General features: G+C 39.8%; 1 protein-coding gene across 1 annotated transcript; it reads left to right on the top strand.

Moving 5' to 3' along the window:
* The first annotated feature begins 524 nt into the window (after window positions 1–524).
* On the top strand, window positions 525–27,273 carry npffr1l2 (neuropeptide FF receptor 1 like 2). The gene is made up of 3 exons (XM_067406609.1): window positions 525–873; window positions 19,867–19,966; window positions 24,025–27,273. Exons 1-3 carry the CDS (start codon window positions 525–527, stop codon window positions 25,019–25,021), a joined length of 1,446 nt encoding a protein of 481 aa, XP_067262710.1. The 3' UTR covers window positions 25,022–27,273.

The following is a 27,273-nucleotide window of genomic DNA, read 5'->3' as shown; positions in this document are numbered from 1 at the left end:
AACTCTGGAACATTAATACCAAAATAGCTCAAAAGAGAGAATTTATACATAGAATAAAGCCTATAAAAGGAAAGTCATGAGATGGGAAAATTGGATACATGTTTATACATTTCTCAAGTGGTTATATATAGAATATATAGGATTAAGAGGGTTTATTTGTCCTTCTCAGAACAAATGAAGTCAGAGTCACTAGTCTCTGCAAAATTCTTTCTGATTGTAAAAGTTCTTATCAGTTTAGTTTTCCTGTGTCCTGTAACAGCACACCTGAAGATATCTGAAAACATTCATAAGGCATGCAACAGATGCATCCAGCTTTCCTGTTGAAACTGACTGCACATTCCCATTAGCCTGACTCTCTCTGGTCCTCAAATTCTTTGCATGAATGCATTTTAAAATGAAAAGTCATTTTTTTCTGTTTTGACATTATTGATTTGAATTGGCTCTACTGTGGTGTGTGTGTGCAATTTGTGTTCATCCTCAGGTGCTGTCTGCAGCCAGCATAGGAAGAGGAACTCTGTGACAACATGACGGATGAGCTAGCAGAAATGGAGATGTCACAGGAGCTTTCCATGCTCTATTTGAACTGCAGTCCCCCGAATGCTTACACAAACAACAGTAATGTCACCAACTACACCAGTATCACCTACTACCCATACTACCAGCACTCTCTGGCTGTGGCTGCCGCCCTGACCATGGCCTACCTCTTCATCTTCCTGTTGTGTATGGTGGGAAATGGCTTGGTATGTCTGATTGTGCTGGAGAACCGGCGGATGAGAACAGTCACGAACCTCTTCATCCTCAATCTGGCCGTTAGTGACCTCCTGGTGGGTGTCTTCTGTATCCCAACAACCCTGGTGGATAACCTTATTACAGGTAAAACAAATCACTACTACACAGGCACAAACACGTGAAAGAAAGAGAGAAAAAACCTAAAACTGTCTTTTGCCTTGAGCTAAAAACCTTTTCCACCGATTATGGCTAAATGTATAAAGCACACCTTTTGAGCATTTCTCCACAGAGCAAGTCTCTCTTATTACTGCAGTGAACCCTAAGGTCAGTTTGCTCTTATCCACTGCATTACGAAGGCTTTTATCTCAATCGCACATTTCTAAGTCTGGTGCTAATACTCATATAGCATTGACCTATTCTGACATTCACTGGCTTCTGCACATATGTCAGTTCTTATGTTTGTTCTTGCTATTGGACTTTGGCTCAGTTGAACAAAAAGCTCTTATTAAATACTGGATTTTGGTCAGAACTGCAAATGCTCTTTCAGCTTTCGAATCACTGCCTGTTTTGCTGGTTTCTGTGTCCTTGCTCACTCTAAGCAACAATGCCTGAAAGTCGAATACCTTGTTTAAAAAGGCATGGATAATGGCTTCAAAATAAATAGCGAATTCTAATAAATAATAGGAGAAATATTTGGCAGACATGGTCATTCCTTGTGTTTGCTGGATAACCGGTGATCCAAGGTATTATACATAAACCTGTAAAATCACTATGCAATAATGAGTGTGTGACTGAGTTAAAGATCCGCCCACTGAGGGTGGCCTAATGGTTAGAGAGTCGGACCTGAAGGTCATCCTAGTACCAGCAGAAAACGTACGTGGAGGAGTGAATGAACAGTGCTCTCTTCCACTCTCATTACCCACAACTGAGGTGCCCTAGATCAAGACCCCTAAACCCCATTCGCTCCCGGGGGACCGCAGCAAAAATTGCTAATCTGTGTTCACGGTGTACACATGTTCACTACTCGCTGCTGTGTGTGTGAAACATTTCACTTAGATGGGTGAAATACAGAGCACAAATTCTGAGTATGGGACACCATACTGGGCTTCATGTCACTTTCACTGTATTTTTTGAATACAAATACAACTACAGATACAAATAATTTTGAGATTGTTACAGATACAGATGCAGGTTCTGCTGAACATCCCTAATTGTCAAACAATGAAGACATTCCTATTTTTAATTTTTTTTTTACTTCTAGCAATTTTGCATTAAAGAAAAATTGGATATAAAAACATTAGGATACATACCTTGCTTGTTACATATATACGTGCAACATTTCAGCTGTAAATAAATTATAAATCTTAGCTAGATTTTGTTCATTATGTGTCTAGTGATGTTTATGCTGAAAAATAATAATGGTTTGTATTTTTAAAAACATCTATCACGTGTCATTATGTGTAGTGAGTTGGCTCATGTGATTTAACTTTCGCGATTCAGGCACTGGAAGGATTCTGTGATTGAGACAGCCCTTAAAATGGCTGACACCCTGATCAGTGCCCTGACTACTGAACTACGGAGCTAATTGAGGCACACCCATAGTCTTTATTGTCTGTTCTAGTTAATTCATTCATATTCATGGTCCCCAATCACTTACACACCTGTTCTGTTGATTACCTTCCTCTGTGTATTGAAGTCCTCAGTACTTCTTAATGCATTGTATCATATTTATTTTATGTAGATTGTGTTTGTACGATCTCTCTTTGTCCTGTTTTATTGACTTGGAGCCCGAGCCTGCCACCAAGATTGAGGTAGAGCAGCATCACGGCAACAGACAAACAGTTGTCAAGGGCATTGTAGTGGAGTTTGTTGGCTTGAATTAAAGCCCCGCCCACCCTCCTACAGCTGAGGTATTTAAACAGAGCTGGGTTAATGTATTATATGATGACCTGAATGAGAAGGCTTTAGTTGTTCTTCATTCACCTCCGGTCCCAGCCAGTTCCTTATCATTTCAGTCATCGATGGATATTTCCAAGTCGTCCAAGTCATTAAGCCCAGCTCCAAGTCGCCACTGGAGAAGCCCAGCTCCAAGTCGCCACTGGAGAAGCCCAGCTCCAAGTCGTTGCTGGTTAAACCCAGTTCCAATTCACTGCTGGAGAAGCCCAGCTTCAAGTCACAGCTGGTTATTCCCTTCAGGAACTTACGAAGAAAGTTTAAAACTCTCGCCGTTCAAAAAGCTTACGCTATGTCCTACACCTTTCCTATCCAACTTATGGAAAAAGCTTAACTGACGCCTTGCCAGTTCCATTTTTTTCCTAATTTGAATACGGAAGGCACTCTGGCGACAGCTAGATATTTTATTTCATCCATCCATCCATCCATCCATTTTCTTCCGCTTTATCCGGGGCCGGGTCGCGGGGGCAGCATTCTAAGCAGAGACACCCAGACTTCCCTCTCCCCAGACACTTCCTCCAGCTCTTCCGGGGGAATCCCGAGGCGTTCCCAGGCCAGCCGAGAGACATAGTCCCTCCAGCGTGTCCTAGGTCTTCCCCGGGGCCTCCTCCCGGTGGGACATGCCCGGAACACCTCCCCAGGGAGGCGTCCAGGAGGCATCCGGAACAGATGCCCGAGCCACCTCAGCTGGCTCCTCTCGATGTGGAGGAGCAGCGGCTCTACTCCGAGCTCCTCCCGAGTGACAGAGCTCCTCACCCTATCTCTAAGGGAGCGCCCAGCCACCCTACGGAGGAAGCTCATTTCGACCGCCTGTATCCGGGATCTCATTCTTTCGGTCATGACCCAAAGCTCATGACCATAGGTGAGAGTTGGAACGTAGATTGACCGGTAAATCGAGAGCTTCGCCTCACTGCTCAGCTCTTTCTTCACCACGACGGACCGGTACATTGACCGCATTACTGCAGAAGCTGCACCGATCCGCCTGTCAATCTCCCGCTCCGTCCTTCCCTCACTCGTGAACAAGACCCCAAGATACTTAAACTCCTCCACTTGAGGCAGGACTACTCCACCAACCTGAAGGGGGCAAGCCACCCTTTTCCGGCTGAGAACCATGGCCTCGGACTTGGAGGTGCTGATTCTCATCCCAGCCAGTTCACACTCGGCTGCAAACCGTCCCAGTGCGCGCTGAAGGTCCTGGTTTGATGGAGCCAACAGGACAACATCATCTGCAAAAGCAGAGACGAAATCCTATGGTCCCCAAACCGGACTGCCTCCGGCCCCTGGCTGCGCCTAGAAATCCTGTCCATAAAAACAATGAACAGGACCGGTGACAAAGGGCAGCCCTGCCGGAGTCCAACACGCACCGGGAACAGGCCTGACTTACTGCCGGCAATGCGAACCAAGCTCCTGCTCTGGTCGTACAGGGACCGGACAGCCCTTAGCAAGGGGCCCCGGACCCCATACTCCCAGAGCACCCCCCACAGAGTGCCACGAGGGACACGGTCGAATGCCTTCTCCATATCCACAAAGCACATGTGGACTGGTTGGGCAAACTCCCATGAACCCTCCAACACCCTGAAGAGGGTATAGAGCTGGTCCAGTGTTCCACGACCGGGACGAAAACCGCATTGTTCCTCCTGGATCCGATGTTCGACTATCGGCCGAATTCTCCTCTCCAGTACCCTGGCATAGACTTTTCCAGGGAGGCTGAGGAGTGTGATCCCCCTGTAGTTGGAACACACCCTCCGATCCCCCTTCTTATAAAGAGGGATTACCACCCCGGTCCGCCAGTCCATGGGCACTGTCCCCAACCGCCATGCAATGTTGCAGAGGCGTGTCAACCAAGACAGCCCTGCAACATCCAGAGACTTAAGGTACTCAGGGCGGATCTCATCCACCCCCGGTGCCTTGCCACCGAGAAGCTTCTGAACTACCTCAGTGACTTCAGCTTGGGTGATAGACGGGTCCACCTCTGAGCCCTCGGCCTCTGCTTCCTCAAAGGAAGACGTGTCGCTGGGGTTGAGGAGATCCTCGAAGTATTCCTTCCACCGTCCGACGATATCCCCAGTTGAGGTCAACAGCTGCCCACTTCCACTGTAAACAGTGTTGGCAGGGCACTGCTTCCCCTTCCTGAGGCGCCGGATGGTTTGCCAGAATCTCCTTGAGGCCGACCGATAGTCTTTCTCCATGGCCTCACCAAACTCCTCCCAGACCCGAGTTTTTGCCTCCACAACCATCCGGGCTGCAGTCCGCTTGGCCTGCCGGTACCCGTCAGCTGCCTCAGGAGTCCCACAAGCCAGCCAGGCTCGATAGGACTCCTTCTTCAGCTTGACGGCATCCCTTACTTCCGGTGTCCACCACCGGGTTCGGGGATTGCCGCCACGACAGGCCCCGGAGACCTTACGGCCACAGCTCCGAATGGCCGCGTCTACAATGGAGGCTGAGAACATTGTCCACTCGGACTCCATGTCTCCAACCTCCCTCAGGATCCGATCGAAGCTCTGCCGGAGGTGGGAGTTGAAGACCTCTCTGACAGGGGGCTCGGCCAAACGTTCCCAGCAGACCCTCACAACACGTTTGGGTCTGCCGAGTCTGTCCAGCCTCCTCCCTCGCCATCGGATCCAACTCACCACCAGGTGGTGATCAGTTGACAGCTCCGCCCCTCTCTTCACCCGAGTGTCCAATACATACGGCCGGAGGTCCGATGAAACAACCACAAAGTCGATCATCGATCTCCGGCCTAGGGTGTCCTGGTGCCATGTGCACTGATGGACACCCTTATGCTTGAACATGGTGTTCGTTATGGACAAGCCATGACTAGCACAGAAGTCCAATAACAGAACACCACTCGAGTTCAGATCAGGGGGGCCATTCCTCCCAATCACTCCCCTCCATGTGTCACTGTCATTGCCCACGTGAGCGTTGAAATCCCCCAGTAGAACGACGGAGTCCCCAGTCGGAGCACTTTCTAGCACCCCTCCCAGAGACTCCAAGAAGGCCGGGTACTCTGCACTGCAATTCGGCCCATAGGCACAAACTACAGTGAGAGACCTATCCCCGGCCCAAAGGCGCAGGGAAGCGACCCTCTCGTTCACCAGGGTAAACTCCAACACATTTCGGCTAAGCTGGGGGGCTATGAGCAAGCCCACACCAGCCCGCCGCCTCTCACTGCGGGCAACTCCAGAGTAGTGGAGAGTCCAGCCTCTCTCGAGGAGTTGGGTTCCAGAGCCCAAACTGTGCGTGGAGGTGAGCCCAACTATCTCTAGTCGGTACCTCTCAGCCTCCCGCACAAGCTCAGGCTCCTTCCCCCCCAGCGAGGTGACATTCCATGTCCCTAGCACAAGATTCCGTGTCCGGGGATTGGGTCGCCGAGGCCCCCGCCTTCGACTGCTGCCCAATCCACAATGCACCGGCCCCTTACAATCCCTCCCGCAGGTGGTGGGCCCACGGGAGGTCGACCCCACGTCGCTGCTTCAGGCTGAGCCCGACCGGGCCCCGTGGGGTAAGACCCGGCCACCAGGCGCTCGCATGCGAGCCCCAACCCCGGGCCTGGCTCCAGGGTGGGGCCCCGGTTGCGCCATACCGGGCAACGTAACTGATCTTGGTGGAAATCTTTTCATAAGGGGCTTTTTTGAACCATTCTTAGTCTGACCTGTCACCTAGGACCTGTTTGCCTTGGGTGACCCTACCAGGGGCATATAGCCCCCGACAACATAGCTCCTAGGATCATTCGGGCACTCAAACCCCTCCACCACGTTAAGGTGACGGTTCGAGGAGGGGATTTTATTTCATAACTTGTTAAATATGGATCTTTTTTTTTTTTTTACACACAAGCCAATGCTTCGCTTCTGAAGGCCTTTATTAACTCCCTATAGCTGTGCGGAGTATGTTTATGATCAGCTCCTCCAGTTGTTCCACTCTGCTGCACAGATCTGCCTCTATCTGCCTCTGGGCTCCTTCCCTCAGGTTCTAACATTGTCCTCATCCCACTGTCTCTGCCCCGTCTGTCAAGCCCATGCCTCCATCCGAGTCACGCCTGCCTGCAGCTCCACTGTGGCCCTCCAGGCCTATGGTTTCACCCTTAGCTCTGCCTTGGCCTCAACCTCCAGCATCTCCGACCTCAGTCAGTCATCTCCCTGGTTCTGCCTGGCCCATCTACCAAGGCTCCACCATGACTCCTACCTCCATCGTCTCCACCATGGTCCTTCATGTTATGGCTCTGGATCATCCTCTTGCTCCTCCCGTCTATGCTCTGGTCCCTCCTGTTTCCATCATGGCTTCTCCAGGGGCGGATCTACCGGGGTGGCACGGGGTGGCAACTGCCACCCTAAGAAAAAGCTTTGCCACCCCATCTGCCACCCCAAAACTATCAGAGAATAAAATAGAAATGTTAGCAGTGTTTCAAATACTATTACTTTTCAGCAGCGGCGCTTCAATGTGATGACATAAAAAAGACAGCGTATTGCAGAATAATGGCAAGAAAACGTCTTTCAATAAACTGCATGACGGTTGCACGCGCACGCAGTGTGCCCAGTGTAGTCAGCTTAATTAACAAATGACTCTTATGAACCGGTTCTTTGAGAGTCAAAAACACAGCGCAGCCAAGTTTCCCCCTATTTCTTTGTGAACCGAAAATTACTGCTTCTCGGCTAACTCAGAAGTCCTTGAATTTTCGTTATTTTTTGCGAGCTGATTCACCAACCGCCCGCTCCACTTTCATCATGGTCTTTTTGCCATCCGACGAAACGGTAACATTAAATCAATTAGAAGATCCCGATCACAGAAACTAGTTAGGTAAGAATCTAAATGTATTTTATCTTTTCTAACACATGTGTTTTCTAACACACATATTCTAACATATTATAAGTGATTCAGTTGGCCCAGTTTCCCAAACCATTCGTTCAGTTCTCAAAACAAAGACACATTTCTCAAAACGTTTAACAATGACAACATTAGGTAGCAAAACTGATGACAGACCAGTCAAAATCTAAATGAAAGCTGGATGAAAAATTTACAGGGGTTTTAAACTTGAGGGAAATTTCACTATGTACAGTAATGTAACTGTAGCACGCTGTACACCCTCAAACTTGTGATTGTCAACTTTCTCTGTAGCCATTTGTACTGTATTTTTTGCAGAACTGAGAAATGACTGCCTAGGGATATAGGCCTTGTCTTGTAATAAAATTTGGCCAAATGTGCAGAGGATGCTGAATTTAGTTTTACTGAGATTGACAATATACTTTATTGTGGTGCATACTACTGCAATCTACTGCAAGATCAATTTATAATAGTAAAATAAAAAAAAAAAGAAAGAAGAAAAATCATTGCTGTATTTTACTGTATCTGTAAATTTATTTTTGTATAGTGTAGTAGACAGTGAGCTGCAAAATAATTCCTGAATCCCAGTAAGCGGTATTTTTGTTACAGTGTTACATGAATTGATCTCACTAGTGTTCACTGGGCAGTGCAGTAGTCTGTGTATTTGTTACGTTTTGTTTGTGAGGCCAAAGTTTGATTTTTATTTTGACCTGGAAGTTTGAGGTTTGTACAAGTGCATAGTATTGAGATTGTGTTTATAGTTGTGAGAAAATGTTGAATTGTTTCATTTCAACTAGACTGAAAAGTTTGAAAGACAAACTTATGCTGGCTTGTCATAAAGTCAACTTAAAGTCTTGTTTAAAAAACATAAATAGTTTGATCAGTTAGGCCAGAATATAGATGTTCTAGGTGATTGCTAAAGTGTTGCTAGGAGATTCTGGGTGTTTGCTAGGCTCTTGCTATGCAGTTTCTGGGGTGTTGCTAGAGTATGTAGTTGATAGGGTGTTCTGGGTGAACACACACAGACATTCCCACCTCTGTTAATAACAGAAACTCAAAAATTGTTTGCAAAAAACAAGTTTTTGTTGTTCTTTAACTTGCACTAAAACATGTGATTTATGCCACTGAAGTAGCCTGTGTAATATTAATAAAACTGCTCATCTCCTTTAGTGATACAAGCTCAGACTCATTTTGAATCTGTTGATGTTTTTCATATAGTGCCTTTAATTGGTGCCATGATGAATATTGAAATCATGTTGTTTATTTTTAACTTTAAACGGTATATAGGACTACTTTATGGTAATGCAAGGTTTGTGAACACAATTGTGTATGTCAGGGCAGAAATCTCCAAAAATCCATGGGTGCTTGCTTTGGTGTTGCCACCCCTCATAGACCTCATGCCACCCCTTTGCCACCCTATAAATAATTTTCTAGTTCCGCCCCTGGGCTTCTCCCACTGTAATCTCCTCTCTGGTCGTCATCTCAGTGGTGTCTTCCTCTGCCTGCTCATCGTCTTCCTCCAGAGTCTCCACCCTCCCCCCCTCCTCAGATTGGACACGCTTTCTGTGTAAATTACAGCTAAATAGAAATAATAATAAAAAAAAAAAACTAATAAAAAATTATAAAAAGCACATAAAATTACTAACAAAATTACTAAAACACAAATGGATCAAGTTAAACTTAATCAATTTAAATTCATTTTTAATTTGAATTTAAGTGGATTAAATGCAGTGAAATGAAGATTGAAGAATTTTAATTAAGTAAACTTTGTTTTTGAAGCAATTACAGTAAATATTAATAAAAGTAACAAATTTAATAAGTTTTATTAAATTTGTTACTTTTATTAATATTTACTGTAATTGCTTCAAAAACAAAGTTTACTTAATTAAAATTCTTCAATCTTCATTCAATTTCTTGCTAATATAACCATAAATTGAGGCAAATCAGCAACATCGAGTAGTATATTCTCATCAATGTTTTTCTTTGATCACATTAGAGTTAAAGGGGTGATGAACTGAGAAATCAAATTTTCCTTGAGCTTTTGACATATAAGTCATCAAATCTCTCCAATCCTATTGGCCGGCGACAGCCTATGATGTCATCATAGCGCGACCCGGAAGTATATAACGAGCGCCTAGATAACCAGTCAGTATCTTATCGTCAGAAGGGACTGTTCAGCAGGCAGCCCCAGAGCATGGCAAGGAACGCAGTGTCTCGTTCCCATGCAGGGCATACAACTTCAACAAACACGTGGTGTCAGCTAGCGGTTTATATAGGGGACCAAGCTCAAAGGGAACCAGCTCTAAAACCCAACAAACAGTTGTAGGTTAACTAGCTTAACTTAACCTGAGCTTAAGTCTACACATTCCAACAGGCAATGTACCTAAACACACTAGCCCTAACAGAAAGGGGGCACAACAACATGCTACCATGGTCTGAAGGAGGCCTGAAGTGGCCTAATACATCAGACAGACACGAGCATAAACCTGTGGCATTGCTAAGTGAGCAAAACTCATGAACATCTACCAACAACATACTGCCTTCAACTCCACAGACACAATAAGCTGTTGTGGCAGAGATCAACTCTAAATGGAGCTAAAAAAAAACAAACAAACTGAAAGTGAGGTTCCCTACCACTCAACCTGAGTTATGCAATCCATCAGGTCATGCACTCAATAAAACACCAATAACCCTAAAGCAAGAGGAGTACAAAATAGTCAACATGCTCTTAACAGAGGATAAACACAAGCCTACTACTCATAAGAACAGGTGCAAACCTGTGGCAGCAAAGAGTAATGCTCACACATGTGTAGGGCAAAGCTAGAACCCAAACATAATGCTTTGTTTTTCATACATACTATCCTGACAAGGATAAATGCTCTCATCAAACAGAAAACACATCTGTACTGAGCCCTAGAGAACAGGAGCTAAATCAAGCTAACACCGTAACCTCAAATTCAGCATGAATGAAGTTCTAGAAAAGTAGGGCCTAAGCAACATAGCATACACATATCTAGACAAACATACGGGCCTACCATCTGAGACAACTGCATCAGGGAGGCTAGTGACAGCCTACTACCTTAGCTGCTATATTTAACCATGCATCTACACTATTAACGAGGGGAAAATGGGCATACGGGTGAATTCATATTAATAAAACACCTAAATCCTAGTCCTAGCCTAGGCCGCTAAGCTGTGTGTCACGGTGCACACAAAAACAAGAAGATAGGATCCAATAGCAGCAGAAGTTTAATGGGTAATCCAAATCATAATCCAAGAACAGGCAAAAAGGTCAAAAATCCAGAAGTCAGTCCAAACAAAAACAGAAGTGCATGTAACATTAAACAAAGAACCACAAACAAAGGCAGAAACAAACCAGGTATAAATAGACAGACACTAATGATGTGATACAAAACAGCTGGTGCAATGAACATGGGATAATGAGTCCGGGGAGTGCGTTATGGGTAATGTAGTGAATGCAAAGGGTGGAAACGAGAGTCCGGAATGGAGTGCCCTCTAGTGGCTGAAAGGGCACTCTCACTGGTGATCATGACACTGTGGGCCTGCAAGGCCACACGAAGCATAGATCTGCCTGGGCTTCACTTCTGAATTCAACCAGAGAAGAGGAAACTTAAGTAAAGCAAAGCTCAACAAGCAATGTCAGGCGGCCCGAGAGGCCGACACTAGACATAGATCTATCCGAAGTAAAGAGTGCTAACTCAAACCTACTCTAGCTAAACCAGAGAAGAAGCTGTGTGACGTTCCCCATATGCAGTAAACGCAGTGTAGAGTTCCCTTTTGAAAAGGAACAATGCAGTTCATCACCCCTTTAAATGCAGTTTGGATTGACTGTAAATAAAATCACCAGTTTCAGTAGGTTTTGGCCTTTTAAGTTCAGCATGACTCAGAAATGGCTGAAAGGATAAATAAATAAATTTGCTTATTGTGGAGTTAAGTTAATCCGCCTCCTTCTGTCTTTTATAGACAACCCAATTTAGTTTACAGAAAATTTTCTTGTACCAACATTTCTTTTTCATGATAATACTCTATTTAACCTGTTAAACAGAATTTTAAACAGTATTTACTACTGATGTCCTCATGTTCTGTGATATGATTTTGAATTATATTGGCCACAACAGGCGAGTGTTCTGGAGGCAACTATTATATTCTCCCTCACGCTGTTACATACAGTAATATATGAATATGTTTAGAATATGTTTAGAATATCTGAATTAAATGTATTACATGCCTTCTGAAATTATATGACATAATGACCACTGTCTATGCAACCCTGAATGGACCGTTCAACTGAAAATGTAAATTTCCCACATAACTGCGCTTATATTATGTCTCTTTGTCTGTCAATTAAAGTGATAAAATAAATAAAACTCAAATGGATATTTTATGCCCAATTAGATATTTATTTGTTATGTAGAAATATAATAGACTTCAAAACCCCAAGACCATCTGCCAGTGGTTCGCTCAAGATTTCCCTATGTGTTTTTATAATGGGGTTTTTCAAATTAAGAGGAAAATAAGGTCTGTGGTAAACATGAAGTTGATGATACTTGGACAAAGTTTTCTTCAGCATAAATTAAACACACCTATATCGAAAATGTGAATTTTAAAGCTGTTATGTTTGTTTGTTTTTTTTAAAAAAACAACTGGATAAAAAAAGTTTAAGTGTGTGTAATTTACATTGTAGAAAAAAATGTCAAAGTATCATCAACTTATGTTTACCACCTTATTTTACTCATAAACTAAAAAAACCCATAATAAAAAGCTGTAGGAAAATCTTGAGGGAACCACTGGCAAATTAGTCTTCTGGGTTTTGATGTAATCCCTGCACCACTCTTAAACCTAGATAATGTAAAGCCAGTTCGCGTTTTCCCGTTCAGCGCCACTTCCTTAAATTAGTAAATGCATTTGCGCCAGTTAATGCGCCCATGGGCGTGCTGGTCTAAAAAAGAGGTGTGTTCAGGCACATTGCTATTTTAAGGAGCTGAAAATAGACTACGCCATAGACCAACTCAAACCTGGTCTAAAGTCTAAAGCCAATGGCGCAATATTTTTTTTTAGAGCGCGTTGGTAGAAACTGCGCCTCTGGGCGCGTCCATAGTGCGCGGTGACTTTGCTTATTACACACAGGGATGCGCATCATACAAACATGCCAAATATTAAAAACAAAAGGATTACAGTGTAAAAGAATATTATTGTGTAGGCTACATAAATATAAAAATGTAATGATGAATAGTCATTGCGTGTATTAGAATTAGGCTACCTATTTTCAATTCAGCCTATTACTACTTATAATGATGAACGAAATTGGCTAATTAATTGAACAATCGAGCCAATACACACACATATATATTAAATGACTCATCGCGCGGAGCTATTTGAATGCCTGCATTTGCAAGCCCGCTTTAACTTTGCGCACAAGAAGATTGGTTTCTTTGCTTGAAAAGCGTTTAGCTTTTCCACCAACAAATCCCACCATGTAAATAGCAATCCGCCATGGCGCGAGCCCATCTCGCTTTTAAAAGGAATTGGAGATGACACTCTGATTGGTTTATTGAACGTTACGCCCATTACTCATTAAGAGAATAGGGACAACCCATTTCATGGACCGTTTTTCCGTAAAATAGCATTCGATTTGGACACGCCCTGAGTTTAGATCATTAAAATAGGGCCCAAGGTGTTTATTTGTGTGTACAGAAAATAAAACATCTTTAAAATAAACTACACATTAGACTACATTTTTATGCAGAATTAATCAAGTGATGACACAGGTCATTTTTGTTAATGTTTTTATTAATATGTGCACTTCGCCATTTTGACCCAGGAACTTGTTTCACATGCACTTGTTTCACTAAAATTTAAGAACAATTTTCTGATATTTTTTGACAGAATTACACTCTAAAAAATGCTGGGTTGTTCCAACCCAAGTTTGGGTCAAAAATGGACAAACCCAACCATTGGGTAAAATTTTTAAATGCATTTTTTAACCCAACGGTTGGGTTTATCCATATTTGACCCAAATTTGGGTTGAAACAAATCAGCATTTTTTTGAGTGTGGGAGATTCAAACACATCAATAACAGGCTTTAAAAAAAAAAAAAAAAAAAAAAATGTGCACATGTACAATCTTATATTTAAAAAATATATTTAAAATAAACGCTTTTCTTTTGAATATATATATTTTTTTTTTTTAATCAAAGAATCCTGAAAATGTATTACAGTTTCCACAAAAATATTAAGCAGCACAACTGTTTTCAACATTGGTAATAATAGGAAATGTTTCTTGAGCAACAAATCAGCATATCAGAATGATTTCTGAAAAATCATGTGTCAATAAAGACTCAAATAATGTTGCTGAAAATTCAGTGTCTTAAGTACTTGTACGACCAACTAGCGGTTAGTCAAGGGGCAGTCAGTCTTACTTTTTAGTATGAAATCAATTTTTATGTAACTTAAAACAGTTATGAACAGTCTTAAAGAAAAAATTTGATGACTAACTTTTAAGACTAGTCTTAGCAGTTTATTCAACTGGCCCCAGAAACTTAGAAAATGTATACATTGAATGCAGCATTGCTTAGGTTAAAAGCATCTGATGAATGAAATTGGAAAATAATTGCTTTCCCAATGCCTGAGTTTACCATAGAGATAAATATCATGCAAATGTTCTTTACAGACATCTTTCTGGAGGAAAAAAAAAATCTAAATAGTGCTAGATTGTTTGTTTACTCCTGCTCAGTCAGCGTGTATGGGGATATGCATCAATGATTGCATAGTTTTGAATACATCTATTTATATTGTTCCACTTGTATTATCTTGCTTCATATTTCTCACCTTTCAAAAAATTGCCTTGCTGCTGGGTATAAAATGTATGGGAATCACCTGATCATGTCTACTCCAGATTAATATTATTATGTGTTTAACCATGTATAAATGTGCTAATGCTTAGTTTAAATCATGCCCAGTGATTCATTCATTCATTCATTCATTCATTCATTCATTCATTCATTCATTCATTCATTCATTCATTCATTCATTCATTCATTCATTCACTCAATTGACCCACTAGCAATTAATAAAGGGGCAATCAGTCTTACCTTTTAGTATCAAATTAGGCCAATGTACGTTTTTATGTAACTGACTTTAAAAGTTATGAACAATCTTATTGAAAAAAAAAAAATGGATGACTGGCTTGTAAGACTAGTGATTTACAGTTTTTTACAATCACTTTGCTACTATTTTCAGAACCTTGATGTCATTTTTCAAAACTCGACACAAAACTCAAAGCGGTTATCACTTGTAGCACAGGCTGTCTAATGTTCAAAGCATTGCATTGTCTTTAAAGAAATCTTGCACTTGCACAATCATTGGTTCAAAACAAATTTACTGTGAAGTACCATTGAAACATAACTATAGATCACCCACACACAAGCAACCGATAGTTTCACTGTGTCATTGTTCGTACAATCATTAAATATTGTACAAACCCGATTCCAAAAAAGTTGGGACACTACAAATTGTGAATAAAAACAGAATGCAATGATGTGGAAGTTTTAAATTTCAATATTTTATTCAGAATACAACAAAGATGACATAGCAAACTGAGTTGAAAATGTATAATTTAAAAAAATAAGTTGATTTTAAATTTCATGGCATCAACACATCTCAAAAAAGTTGGGACAAGGCCATGTTTTCCACTTTGTGGCATCCCCTCTTCTTTTTGTAACAGTCTGCAAACGTTTGGTGACTGAAGAGACAAGTTGTTCAAGTTTAGGAATAGGAATGTTGTCCCATTCTTGTCTAATAAAGGCTTCTAGTTGCTCAACTGTCTTAGGTCTTCTTTGTCGCATCTTCCTCTTTATGATGCGCCAAATGTTTTCTATGGGTGAAAGTACCCGGATCCTCCTTCTACGCAGCCATGATGTTGTAATTTATGCAGTACGTTGTCTGGCATTGTCATGTTGGAAAATGCAAGGTCTTCTCTGAAAGAGATGACGTCTGGATGGGAGCATATGTTGTTCTAGAACTTGGACATACCTTTCAGCATTCATGGTGCCTTTCCGGATGTGTAAGCTGCCCATGCCACACGCACTCATGCAACCTCATACCATCAGAGAAGCAGGCTTCTGAACTGAGCACTGATAACAACTTGGGTTGTCCTTGTCCTCTTTAGTCCGGATGAAATTACTTCTACATTGTCATCAGCTCTGTGTTGTGGATTTGGTCACAGGTTCTCATCTACATCACAATGGATGTTTTCATTAGCCAAACATCTTGGCAAAAACCTTTGGGCATGGCAAATCCAGGCCTGACACTGGTCTGCTGTGATGTCATTGCAGGCGTCATCCATGGCCTGGAGAACAGTGACTTGTTCATGAGGGTGCCTATCATGAGCTCAGCTGAACTCATTACTCTGAATGGACCCGTGCAGGTTCTGTCTTCTCTGACTTGTCCTGAATTGAAATGGGCCACAAGTTGTATCTGAAGCATGATAAAATATTAGGCTACATCCATGGATATTGTAGTCTAATTGGTTCATGCTCCACGCTAATTGGTGACAATAAATCTTGTTATCTTGAAACTTTCATGATTTACAGTAAACATGGAAGATTGTTTGTCTGTTTCCATACAACTATGCAATAAGAGTAATGCAACAGTTACTTATCATTTTGAGCAGTTGTATCAATTGATAGTTAGATCATTGTAAGGAAATGAATAAACACTCATTTGAAATGTAATGTGTGAAAAAAAAAAAAAAAAATCGAAAAGTATATAATAACATAATATCTCGTTATTTCAACATAATAAGTCGTTATAACGACATAATATCTCGTTATTTCAACATAATAAGTCGTTATAACGACATAATATCTCGTTATTTCAACATAATAAGTCGTTATAACGACATAATAAGTCGTTATTTCAACATAATAACTCTTCATTATCTATCAACTATGATAAAGGATGTGCATTTGACAACGTCCCCAGTGGCGTAACGCTAAAGTATTGGACCGCCAGTCTAGCTTTTACTGCGATCGCCGCGGTTTCGAATCCGCCTTTTGCCGGAAACAATGTTATAAAAGTGCAAATAACCTGCCTAACGAGTGTTTATTAACATTAAAAGTATTTATTGGGCAGGGTTAGCAGCATGTTCGATATTACCCACTAGAGGGCAGAATAACACAGGGAATCAATTAAAGAACGCAATAGTAATGTTGAACTACTGTTACAATTTGGTGCTCCAAAATCCCAGAGGTTTATCATGGGAATTTGCGTTCATCCCAGGCTAACCTTTATTGAGGTTAAATTTATTAGATCATAGTAAATAAAACAATTTACAGTGCAAATGTCAGGGGTGTCAAACTTACAGCCTGGTGTCCAATCTGATTTGAACTATAATAAAACATAGAGATGCACTAGTCCAGGGGACAAAAATGTTTTTAAGCGGGTTTTTTTTTTTTTTTAATTATTATTCTGGGCTTGCAAACAAACTGTTGTGTAATATTTTCTAAAGATATAAAAATAGGTGCTAATATATTGAAATAATAGGACACAGAGTGTCTATTTACAGTAAGTGCAAATAGCGTCCCTTGTTGACAAACACTCTTTACAGTATAGCTCCAATGTCTGGTTGGGCCACTCAAGTTTAAAAAGGGACAGTTGTAATTTGATGTATTCAGTGGCGTAACAATAACATGTAGGGTTTCAGATTTGGCTTTTACAGCGATCGCTGTGGGGTCGAATCAGCATTTTGCCGAGCTCACCCAATAATAGAGCTCACTCCTATTTTCTCATCATATACATTTTCAATAAAATGAAAATAATGTTCAAAAAGTGGAAATAAAATGTGAACAAGTGTTTAATAATATTAAAAGTGTTCATTGAGTATGGGGTTGGTGCAAAGTGGAGGGGTTTTATTCTCCCAATAATGCAGCATCCATTTAATAATTTTAATAAATATAATCACTCTGATATTATTATCTGCCAATACTAGCCTACAGCATCTAAATACTATTTACACTTCTTGCAAAGAACTGATAGGCTGCTTTTACATGGTGTCAATAGAATATATCGCTATTTCACCTAGTATAAATAGCATATTGTGAAAATGCTGCTATTGTCATTTAGTTTAAATAGGATGTATGGGTATTTTCACTTAGTGTGCATCTACAGTAGGGGTGTCAAACTCATTTTAGTTTGAGGAACGGACTGGAAAGAAATTAACCATATGTGGGCCGAATTACCTTCTTCTTATAATAACCTTGGTGCGCAGATAGTTGCATTAATATTAAACATCAACAAATTAATTTTTATGATTATTTACTATTTTGATTTATCATGGCCAGATTCTGATACTGGTTGCAGATTTTTTTTAAAGCAAATGTATTTGTTGTTTTTTTTTTCCACAGGCCAAACTGGCCTTAAACAAATATATCTTTGATATTAGAGGCAAACACTGGCATTTGGATATTAGAGGCATTTTTTATCATAGTCAAAGATGTTATGCACATGAGCAGTTGTTTTTAATTTAAATTACTGAATAATTTCATGATTAACAGCAAAAACTAGGTCTGGTCTGACTTTAGCTTTGTGAAATTAAAACAAAATTAGCAGACGGACTGAATGAATATTACTACTTTATATGGAGATAAGAGGAAAAGCCATCAAAACTTTTCTTAAAACAGCTGCCTTCGGCGATATATTCATATCAATCCCACGGTAATATTTATATTATTCTCCCTATTTTTCGCAAACAGTGAGCTTGTGCATGGTACAGTAGTTCCTCTGCTGGCGGGTCTGTTCTCTTTGTGTCCATATTCAGCGTGTTAAAGTCCTGCTTACATACTTCGTAAATACACAGATGAAATTTTGGGAAAATATTACAAAGCAATTTGTTTGCAAGCCCAGAATAATAATAATAATAAAAAAACCCGCTTAAAAACATTTTTGTCCCCTGGACTAGTGCATCTCTATGTTTTATTATAGTTCAAATCAGATTGGACACCGGGCTGTAAGTTTGACACCCCTGAGATTTGCACTGTAAATTGTTTTATTTACTATGGTCTAATAAATTTAACCTCAATAAAGGTTAGCCTGGGATGAACGCAAATTCCCTTGATAAACCTCTGGGATTTTGGAGCACCAAATTGTAACAGTAGTTCAACATTACTATTGCATTCTTTAATTGATTCCCTGTCTTATTCTGCCCTCTAGTGGGTAATATCGAACATGCTGCTAACCCTGCCCAATACCTACTTTTAATGTTATTAAACACTCGTTAGGCAGGTTACTTGCACTTTTATAACATTATTTTAATTTCTATTGAAAATAAATGCCTTTTTTGATATGTGATGTGAAACTAGAGAAGAACAAACTCGGCAAAAGGCGGATTCGAAACCGCGGCGATCGCAGTAAAAGCTAGACTGGCGGTCCAATACTTTAGCGTTACGCCACTGGGGACGTTGTCAAATGCACTTCCTTTATCATACTTGATAGATAATGAAGAGTTATTATGTTGAAATAACAAGATATTATGTCGTTATAACGACTTAATATCTTGAAATAACGAGATATTATGTCGTTATAACGACTTATGTTGAAATAACGACTTATTATGTTGAAATAACGAGATATGTCGTTATAACGACTTATTATGTTGAAATAACGAGATATGTCGCTATAACGACTTATTATGTTGAAATAACGAGATATTATGTCGTTATAACGACTTAATATCTTGAAATAACGAGATATTATGTCGTTATAACGACTTATTATGTTGAAATAACGAGATAACCTTTCGATTTTTTTTTCCTCCCTACCAAGTTTTTTTTTTTTTTTTTCACCATGCGGTTCAGGGCTTCTGTAAAAATGATACCAAACATGAAAAGGGAAAAAAATAAATAAATACACAAGTTACATTAAACGTGTTGAATAACTTTCAGTCAGGGGGAAGGAGAGTTTGTGTGTGTGTGGTGGGGGTAGGCGTTGTCCTTTTGGAGTTAGGGCAAGGCGTTGCCCCTTGCTATTTCTCTGAGATCTTCTCTAGGCGAGTTTTATTGCTTTATTGCAGGATGCTTGATCTCAGTTTTCGTTTAGCAGGAAAATCAAGCCTTACATAACATTCGCAGCATACAGCAGTCAACCTGCTGATAAATTGAAAAGAATATTTTGTGTCTGTCACACACTGCTTTTCTTTATATAGCTCGATTGCTTTCTCTCTCACCTGAAAGGTGTGTGTGTGTGTGTGTGTGTGTGTGTGTGTGTGTGTGTGAGAGCGAGTGATGAGGGGGTTGTGTAAAGTCCAATTTACTTTGTCAATCATTACATATTTTTTTTCTTTTCCTCCAAGGTTGGCCATTCACAAACACAGTCTGTAAGATGAGTGGCCTGGTGCAGGGCATGTCTGTCTCCGCCTCTGTGTTCACACTGGTGGCCATTGCAGTGGACAGGTCAGTGGTGTCATCACTTAGTTGAATCTGATGAAACTTGTCAAGAGTATTTTAAAATTAAAAAGAAAGATAATCATTTTAATTATAAAGCTCTTAAATTATATATATTTGAAATGAAATAAAGACATTCTAATATTTTTTATGTATGTGAATATATATTCATTTGATTTTGGACCGAAATGTGACTCTGACTTTATGAGATTCACCCAGTACGTATTTCAGTGTTTTATTGCAAGTAGGAAAAGTTTGAATTTACATAACATCAAATCTTCTCTGAGTGTAAGACAATGTTATTTTTAACACTTCTCTGATATATTGAGATAAATTGTTTAAAGGGGTCATGAAATCCATTTTCAGTTTTTATATTATGTTTCTGGAGGTTAGTTTATGAAGTGTTTGCACCAAAAACATCAAATATTTGTAAAAAGAAATATATAATTTTTTATTCTGTCAAAAACACCTCACTTTCTTTCAAAAATGCAATAAATGCCCACTGCTGTGATTGGCGAAATGAATTGCACCGTATACATACAGCCTGTGTGACGTCTGTTTCGATGTTTGAGTATTTATCTATATACATTATGTATTGTTTTCTTAAATGATGACGACAATACAATGTGTAAAGGGTTTATAATAGCAACAGTAACAAACTACACCAGCATATATTCATATTGACTATGCTTTCTTCACACAATATATTCATATTCAACTCAATAAAATATTGCTAATCTGTGTATGTACCGATTTGATTAGTAGTTCTCTAGCAGTTTCACTTGGACACCTAACAGTGTTAAATGCTGGTTTGACATTCATTACAAACACAATTAAAGATTATAAATAAACGCACTGGTGTTGCCTCTCAGGGCAAAATACATGGCACTGTCATAGCTTTCAATACAAGATATTTAGAAAAATCAGCCGCGTATTGATAATAATTTAAAAAAGAGTGAAATGGGACAAATGAAAACATTCTTGTTTATCCGCTCAGACATGTTAAAAATAAACTTAAGTCATGCTTTTCTAATATTATAATATACTGACAGCAGTATCTCTCTTGTGATTGATGGACAGACATGAGTTGTAAAGAGCATGCCTCTTTGATTTACACAAGCATATTAAGGGACATTTAGAGAAAAATCGTAATGTCACGAATGGGGTAATTTCAAACCCTGGCATTTCAGAAGGGTGGAAAGCAAATACTCATATTTTAAAGGGGACCTATTATGCAAAATGCACTTTTATAAGGTGTTTGAACACAGATGTGTGTCCACAGTGTGTGTAAACAACCAGCCTATAATGGTAAAATTTCACCCACTCCTTTTTTTATAATCCCCATAAATCATAAACAGTCTTGCCAAATTAGCTTTCCCAAATTTCCCTCTTAAGAGTAGGGGGAAGCCCCACCCATGACTGGTGACGAGAAACTTAGCTCCTCCCCTGAGTGAGCTGTATACAGTCTGCCATGTTTATCTCTTCGTCAGAGCATTGAACAGCAGTAGGGATGCACCAATACCGATACTAGTATCGGTATCGGGCCCAATACCAAGCTCATGTACTTGTACTCGTACTCGTAAAAATACCCCCGACACCAAAGACCGATACCTCACGTGACGTAACTGACATAATTGTCCGTGCACAGAGACACAGAAACAATGTCAGCCTCAGAGGTGTGGAAATACTTCAAAATTAATGACAACACACACATTGTGAACTGCATGCTTTCAATCACAATTCGTTATCAATTAGTGAAGGCGGGATAGACGGAATCGCGCTCGATGACACAGAAAAGAAGAGATTTCTCTCGCACGCGTTCTCTCTTTCTTGCGCGCGATTCCGGCTCTCTCAGACAGTGCACGATCGGTTCTCCTCACGCCTGAATGGTCAGTGATACACACATAGTTGTCAAAATGTCCATAGTGTGGAGTATCTCATGTAAATACATTCAGTTATGGCTTAAAGGGTTAGTTCACCCAAAAATTAAAATTCTGTCATTTATTACTTACCCTCATGTCGTTCTACACCGTAAGACCTTTGTTAATCTTCGGAACACAAATTAAGATATTTTAGTTGAAATCCGATGGCTCCGTGAGGCCTCCATAAAGGTACTAAAAACATATTTAAATTGGTTCATGTGAGTACAGTGGTTCAATATTAATATTATAAAGTGACGAGAATATTTTTGGTGCACCAAAAAAAACAAAATAACGACTTATATAGTGATGGCTGATTTCAAAACACTGATTCAGGAAGCATCGGATCATAAATGAATCGGTGTATTGAATCTGCTGTTCGGAGCGCCAAAGTCACGTGATTTCAGCCGTTGGCAGTTTGACACGCGATCTGAATCATGATTCGATACACTGATTAATTTATGCTCCGAATCTTCCTGAAGTAGTGTTTTGAAATCAGCCATCACTATATAAGTTTTTTTTTTTTTTTTTGGCACACCAAAAATATTCTCGTCACTTTATAATATTAATATTGAACCACTGTACTCACATGAACTGATTTAAATATGTTTTTAGTACCTTTATGGATCTTGAAAGAGGAAATGTCATTGCTCCCCATGCAGGCCTCACGGAGCCATCGGATTTCAACCAAAATATCTTAATTTGTGTTCCGAAGATTAATGAAGGTCTTACGGGTGTGGAAAATGTAATTTTTGGGTGACCTAACCCTTTAAATGGACGTAAACATTTGGGTGAAAACAGGATATGTGTCAGTATCCATGGTCTTAAAGGGACCGTAGCCTATATTTGTCACAGTAAATAAATGTAGGCCTAAACATGGTAAATAAACCTACTGTATCTGAAAAACAAGTTTATTTAATTTGTATCTCTATAGTATCTGTTGTATAGTTTGTAAATTTATTTTTATATAACAACAATTATATATATATTGGTAATTATGCCCTTTGAAGGTTATTGGACACTGTGAAATCTTTGTTCTTTAAGTTTGTGACAAGCACATAAAAATTTAACTTTTTTCATTAGAGTAATAATAAAGAAGCTGTCCTGCATTCATTAGTTCATTCACTGTTGTGCTTGGAAAACTGCAACATCACAAAAAAAAAGAGAGAGAGAGAGAAATTAATAAATGTACAGGTATCGGCGAGTACTAGAAAAAAAGTATCGGTACTCGTACTTGGTCCTTAAAAATTGGTATCGGTGCATCCCTAAACACCAGCATTCAAGTAAGAAATGTATTTTTATTAAAGCTACTAAAGTTATTTAATCAGTGAGTGATTTTCTGCTTTTATTTTGTTGTTTGGTTCATATTAACAGCATATAGTCTACACCAGTATCCTACTGTATATTACGTTGCTGCCAGCTGTTGCTTTAATACACAGATCTAATATACACGTGATTTCTTTCCCTGCTGTTTATGTTCACAGACATAACTGACTGTGTTTGTGAACTTTGTGTGTTTTTGTAAATGCAACATGTAAGAGAAATTAGTTTAATACTTACAGGACGTTGTCTGACAGCCAGCTTTATGCATGCATGCTTCAGATGTCTGTGCGCAGAAAAATATATATTTGAAGTTTAGACTGTTTAAATGCATGTAAACAATTAACTTTAATGATGACAAAGAACTGCAAAGCAACATGAGCATGACCGCGATAGAAATTATCATCAAAACCAAACAGATGTTTTGATTAGTTTTTAGCAGAGTATTCGAGGCACAAGTTGTACAGGCTCCGCCCTCTTCTGGAAAGCGGGGAGCAGCAGCTCATTTGCATTTAATGACACATGCACTTCTATTACATCTTGTAAAAAGTGGCATAATAGGTCCCCTTTAAACTGAGGAGTTTGTTTTGAGGTATGGAACTTTTGTAATTTGATTTTCTTGTAGACTAGCCCCTTATATGTGTAAATATTAAGGACATTTTGATTTTCCATTTCATGACTGCTTTAAATAAAGACATGTTTTATTATAAAAAACGATAAAAAGGGAAGTAAGAGAAAGAATGCCTTTATAATGTAAGAGGATGAAAATAATTATAGAAAAAGTCATAGGATTGTTCCAGCTGTAAAGAACTCTGTTCCAATCTCCAGGTTCCGTTGCATCGTATACCCTTTTCAAGCTAAACTCACCCTACTGGTTGCCAAGGTTACCATAGTGATGATCTGGGTGCTTGCAGTGGTGATAATGTGTCCATCAGCTGTGACGTTGACTGTGAAGAGAGTGGAACATCATTACATGGTCCACAATAACGACTACAACCACACATACCCACTTTTCTCATGCTTTGAGAACTGGGCCAACCCACAGATGAGAAAAGTCTACACCACCATCCTGTTTGCACACATTTACCTTATTCCCCTCACCCTGATCACGCTTATGTACGGACGTATCGGAATCAAACTCTACACCACGTCTGTGATCTCTGGGAACGATCAGCACGAAGGTGGACAGTCTCACACCTCCCCTCCGGTCCCAGGAGCCCAGCAGGAAGGCCGGCCCCTCATTTCTCAAAAGAAGATCAAAGTGATCAAGATGCTGAGCATCGTGGCCCTGTTATTCACACTCTCTTGGCTGCCTCTGTGGACCCTGATGCTCCTCACAGACTATGGAGGTCTGAACGAAGATGACTTGGAGCTACTGAGTGGCTACGTGTTCCCATTCGCTCACTGGTTGGCCTTCTCGAACTCTAGCGTTAATCCCATCATCTACGGGTACTACAATGAGAACTTCAAGAGGGGCTTTCAGGCGGTGTGCAGGACGCATTCGGGCTGCTGTGAGGGAATATCAGTGAGGAGCGGAATGCAACAGAAAGCCAGAGATGTAAGGGATCCTGCAGTCAACTCCAATCCCTTGAATTTTGGTGCAAGGAACCGGGTCTACAATGACGGTGATCTGAAGAACTCTGGGACATGCCTGGAGTTGGAGCACAGGAGAACAGGGCGGCTTTGTAATAACTCGGTCTGCTCCAATGACACAGGATCTAGTGTGGGATCTGGGATAAAAGGGGTGACAAACCAAAAAGTCTTTCAAATGGAGGAGCCAGAAAGTCCTATCAGAGTGGGTAAAAACCAAGCCTGGGATGAATAGATTACTTGTGCAATTACCTGACTCCACAGACCTTTAATGAAAAAGTGAGATATGAAAAAGTGGATCAAATCAGTCCTAAAGTACTACTTCTTCAGACAATTTCTGTGAAAATACTTGTAAAAGGGATTTTGGGCTCAAAATTCACAAGCACTATTTTTGTTTTCCTGGAAAGTGCAAACGAGAACAACGTTAAAATAAGTCATATAAATTGGCCCTTGGAGTCAATTTGACCCCGCTGACAGTTTGCTTCATTTTTAAAAAGTGTTCCCTTCATCTCAGGGACATAAAACTTTGTGAATCCTCCTAAATAATCTAAACATGCACAAATTCTGGGCTTGATTTGGTTGTTCTAAAGGTGTGTAAACAAACAAACAAACAAACAAACAAACAAAAAACACAGATTTAGTCAGATTGATCCCACATTGAAAATGAATGGGAAAATGACATTTTTTTTTTACTTTTTTTCAATTCATTTGTCAAAATAAATAAATAAATAAATCCAGTATAAATCTGAAATGTTCTACATTTCCATAAAGGTCTGGTCCTTGACCATAAACACAAAGTGGAACGAACTTTCTATCTCATACACACACACAAACACACACATGTGTGTGACTGCAACAGAGAGCATTTTTATAGAAATTGGCAAATATAGAATGTTCTATAATCACACATAAACACAAACACTCACACACACACACACACACACACACACACACACACACACACACACAAACACAAACATACAGTAACTATTGACCTCTATTGGATATATGTAGTCATTGCACTTTTTTTTCCTTTCACTATAATTCCTAAAGTTTTTCCACAAACCTCTAGATGGTAGTATTCTATCCCTAACACATAGAGCAATGTCCAAATACAATTTAGATTTAATTAAGTTCATGATTGAAGTGTTTTTTTTTCAATTTTTCATAAGCCAAATTATGACATGCCTAAGTAATTGTGCAGTAAATAGGTAGAAAAAAAACACAGCATAAATGGATAGATGAGAAGTAAATAAAATAAAAAATAAAAAATGATATATAGTTTGTCGTATAAAAAAACGTATATTTCCTTATGCAATCGCTCTGTAAAAATTTGGGGGTCAATCTGATTCCAAGGGACTAAATCGTTGAAAATGGTTAAGAAAATATTGCTTTGAAAAGCATTTGTTTACAAACTTTAATTTGCAATTAAAAGATTTTAATTACTCAAATTCATGCTAATAAAGTCACATATTTAAAATAAACATCTAGTCTAAACATCCAACAGAAAAATCTGTGGGATAATTTTTGATATTTGAACTGGAGTCTGTGTCTGTCGTTTAAGCCTTTTTCTCAGATCAGGCAACAAGCTGTGATCAGTAAACTGGCTGTTTATCTTTTCTCAAGATTGCATTGGAGTTGCACAAATGTTTTCCTGAAATATGTATTAGTATATTGTATTTGTGTGTGTCCATAATTATGTAAATGAGTGATATTAACACTGTTGTGATAACCATTGGAGTGAACACCATTTGTGGTTAATACCAAAGCAGAAAGATGTCATATTTGATATAGCTACTGTTCACTACGAGAGAAAACAGAACAGCAGTGCGGCGAAGATGCGAGGAATAAGCACAATCTGTGACTACGACTCAAATGTTTATATTTTAGTGTTCACTGTGTTTTTCAAGCATTCTAATTGGTCTGACTGTGGCTTATGTAAAACACAACTTTTGCTTTAGTGTGTTTATTTCTATACTTAATGCTGTAACAGCAAGATGAATGTAAATGGACTGTAATTAGAATGAATATGATAAATTAATTCTATCATCTCTTTAAGGTGTCTTTTCCTCCATGCCTGTTTTGTTTCATACAAGTGTTACCTTAAAAGTGTAAATGAATTCTAGCCGTGTTCTTGGCCTGAGACTAGGTGTCCTAATTTGCACCAGCTTCTTTGAGAACGGTCACACAGATACACCTAGTTTATTTTTTATCAAAGTTTATCACTCCACTAAAGACAAGCCTAGTCCAACAGAGACTTCTTTCATTAAAAACAATTTAAAAATCTTACAGATCCCAAAGACACTTGAAAGGAAGGGTATATTTCATAACTACGACATCAAATTACATCTAACTGCACCTTACCTGCAAACTGCAAGTAGTACACTATGGAGACTTAAGGGGGTCGCACACCGGACGCGAAGCTCGGCGCCGCACAGCGTCGCGTCTCTGACAACTCACAGGTATCGCACACCGGCCGCGCACATT

The sequence above is a fragment of the Chanodichthys erythropterus genome, chromosome 13 (assembly GCF_024489055.1).
Source record: "Chanodichthys erythropterus isolate Z2021 chromosome 13, ASM2448905v1, whole genome shotgun sequence".
Classification (NCBI taxonomy): domain Eukaryota; kingdom Metazoa; phylum Chordata; class Actinopteri; order Cypriniformes; family Xenocyprididae; genus Chanodichthys; species Chanodichthys erythropterus.
Note: the sequence above shows the minus strand (reverse complement) of the source record. Positions and strands in the feature narration are given on the sequence as shown.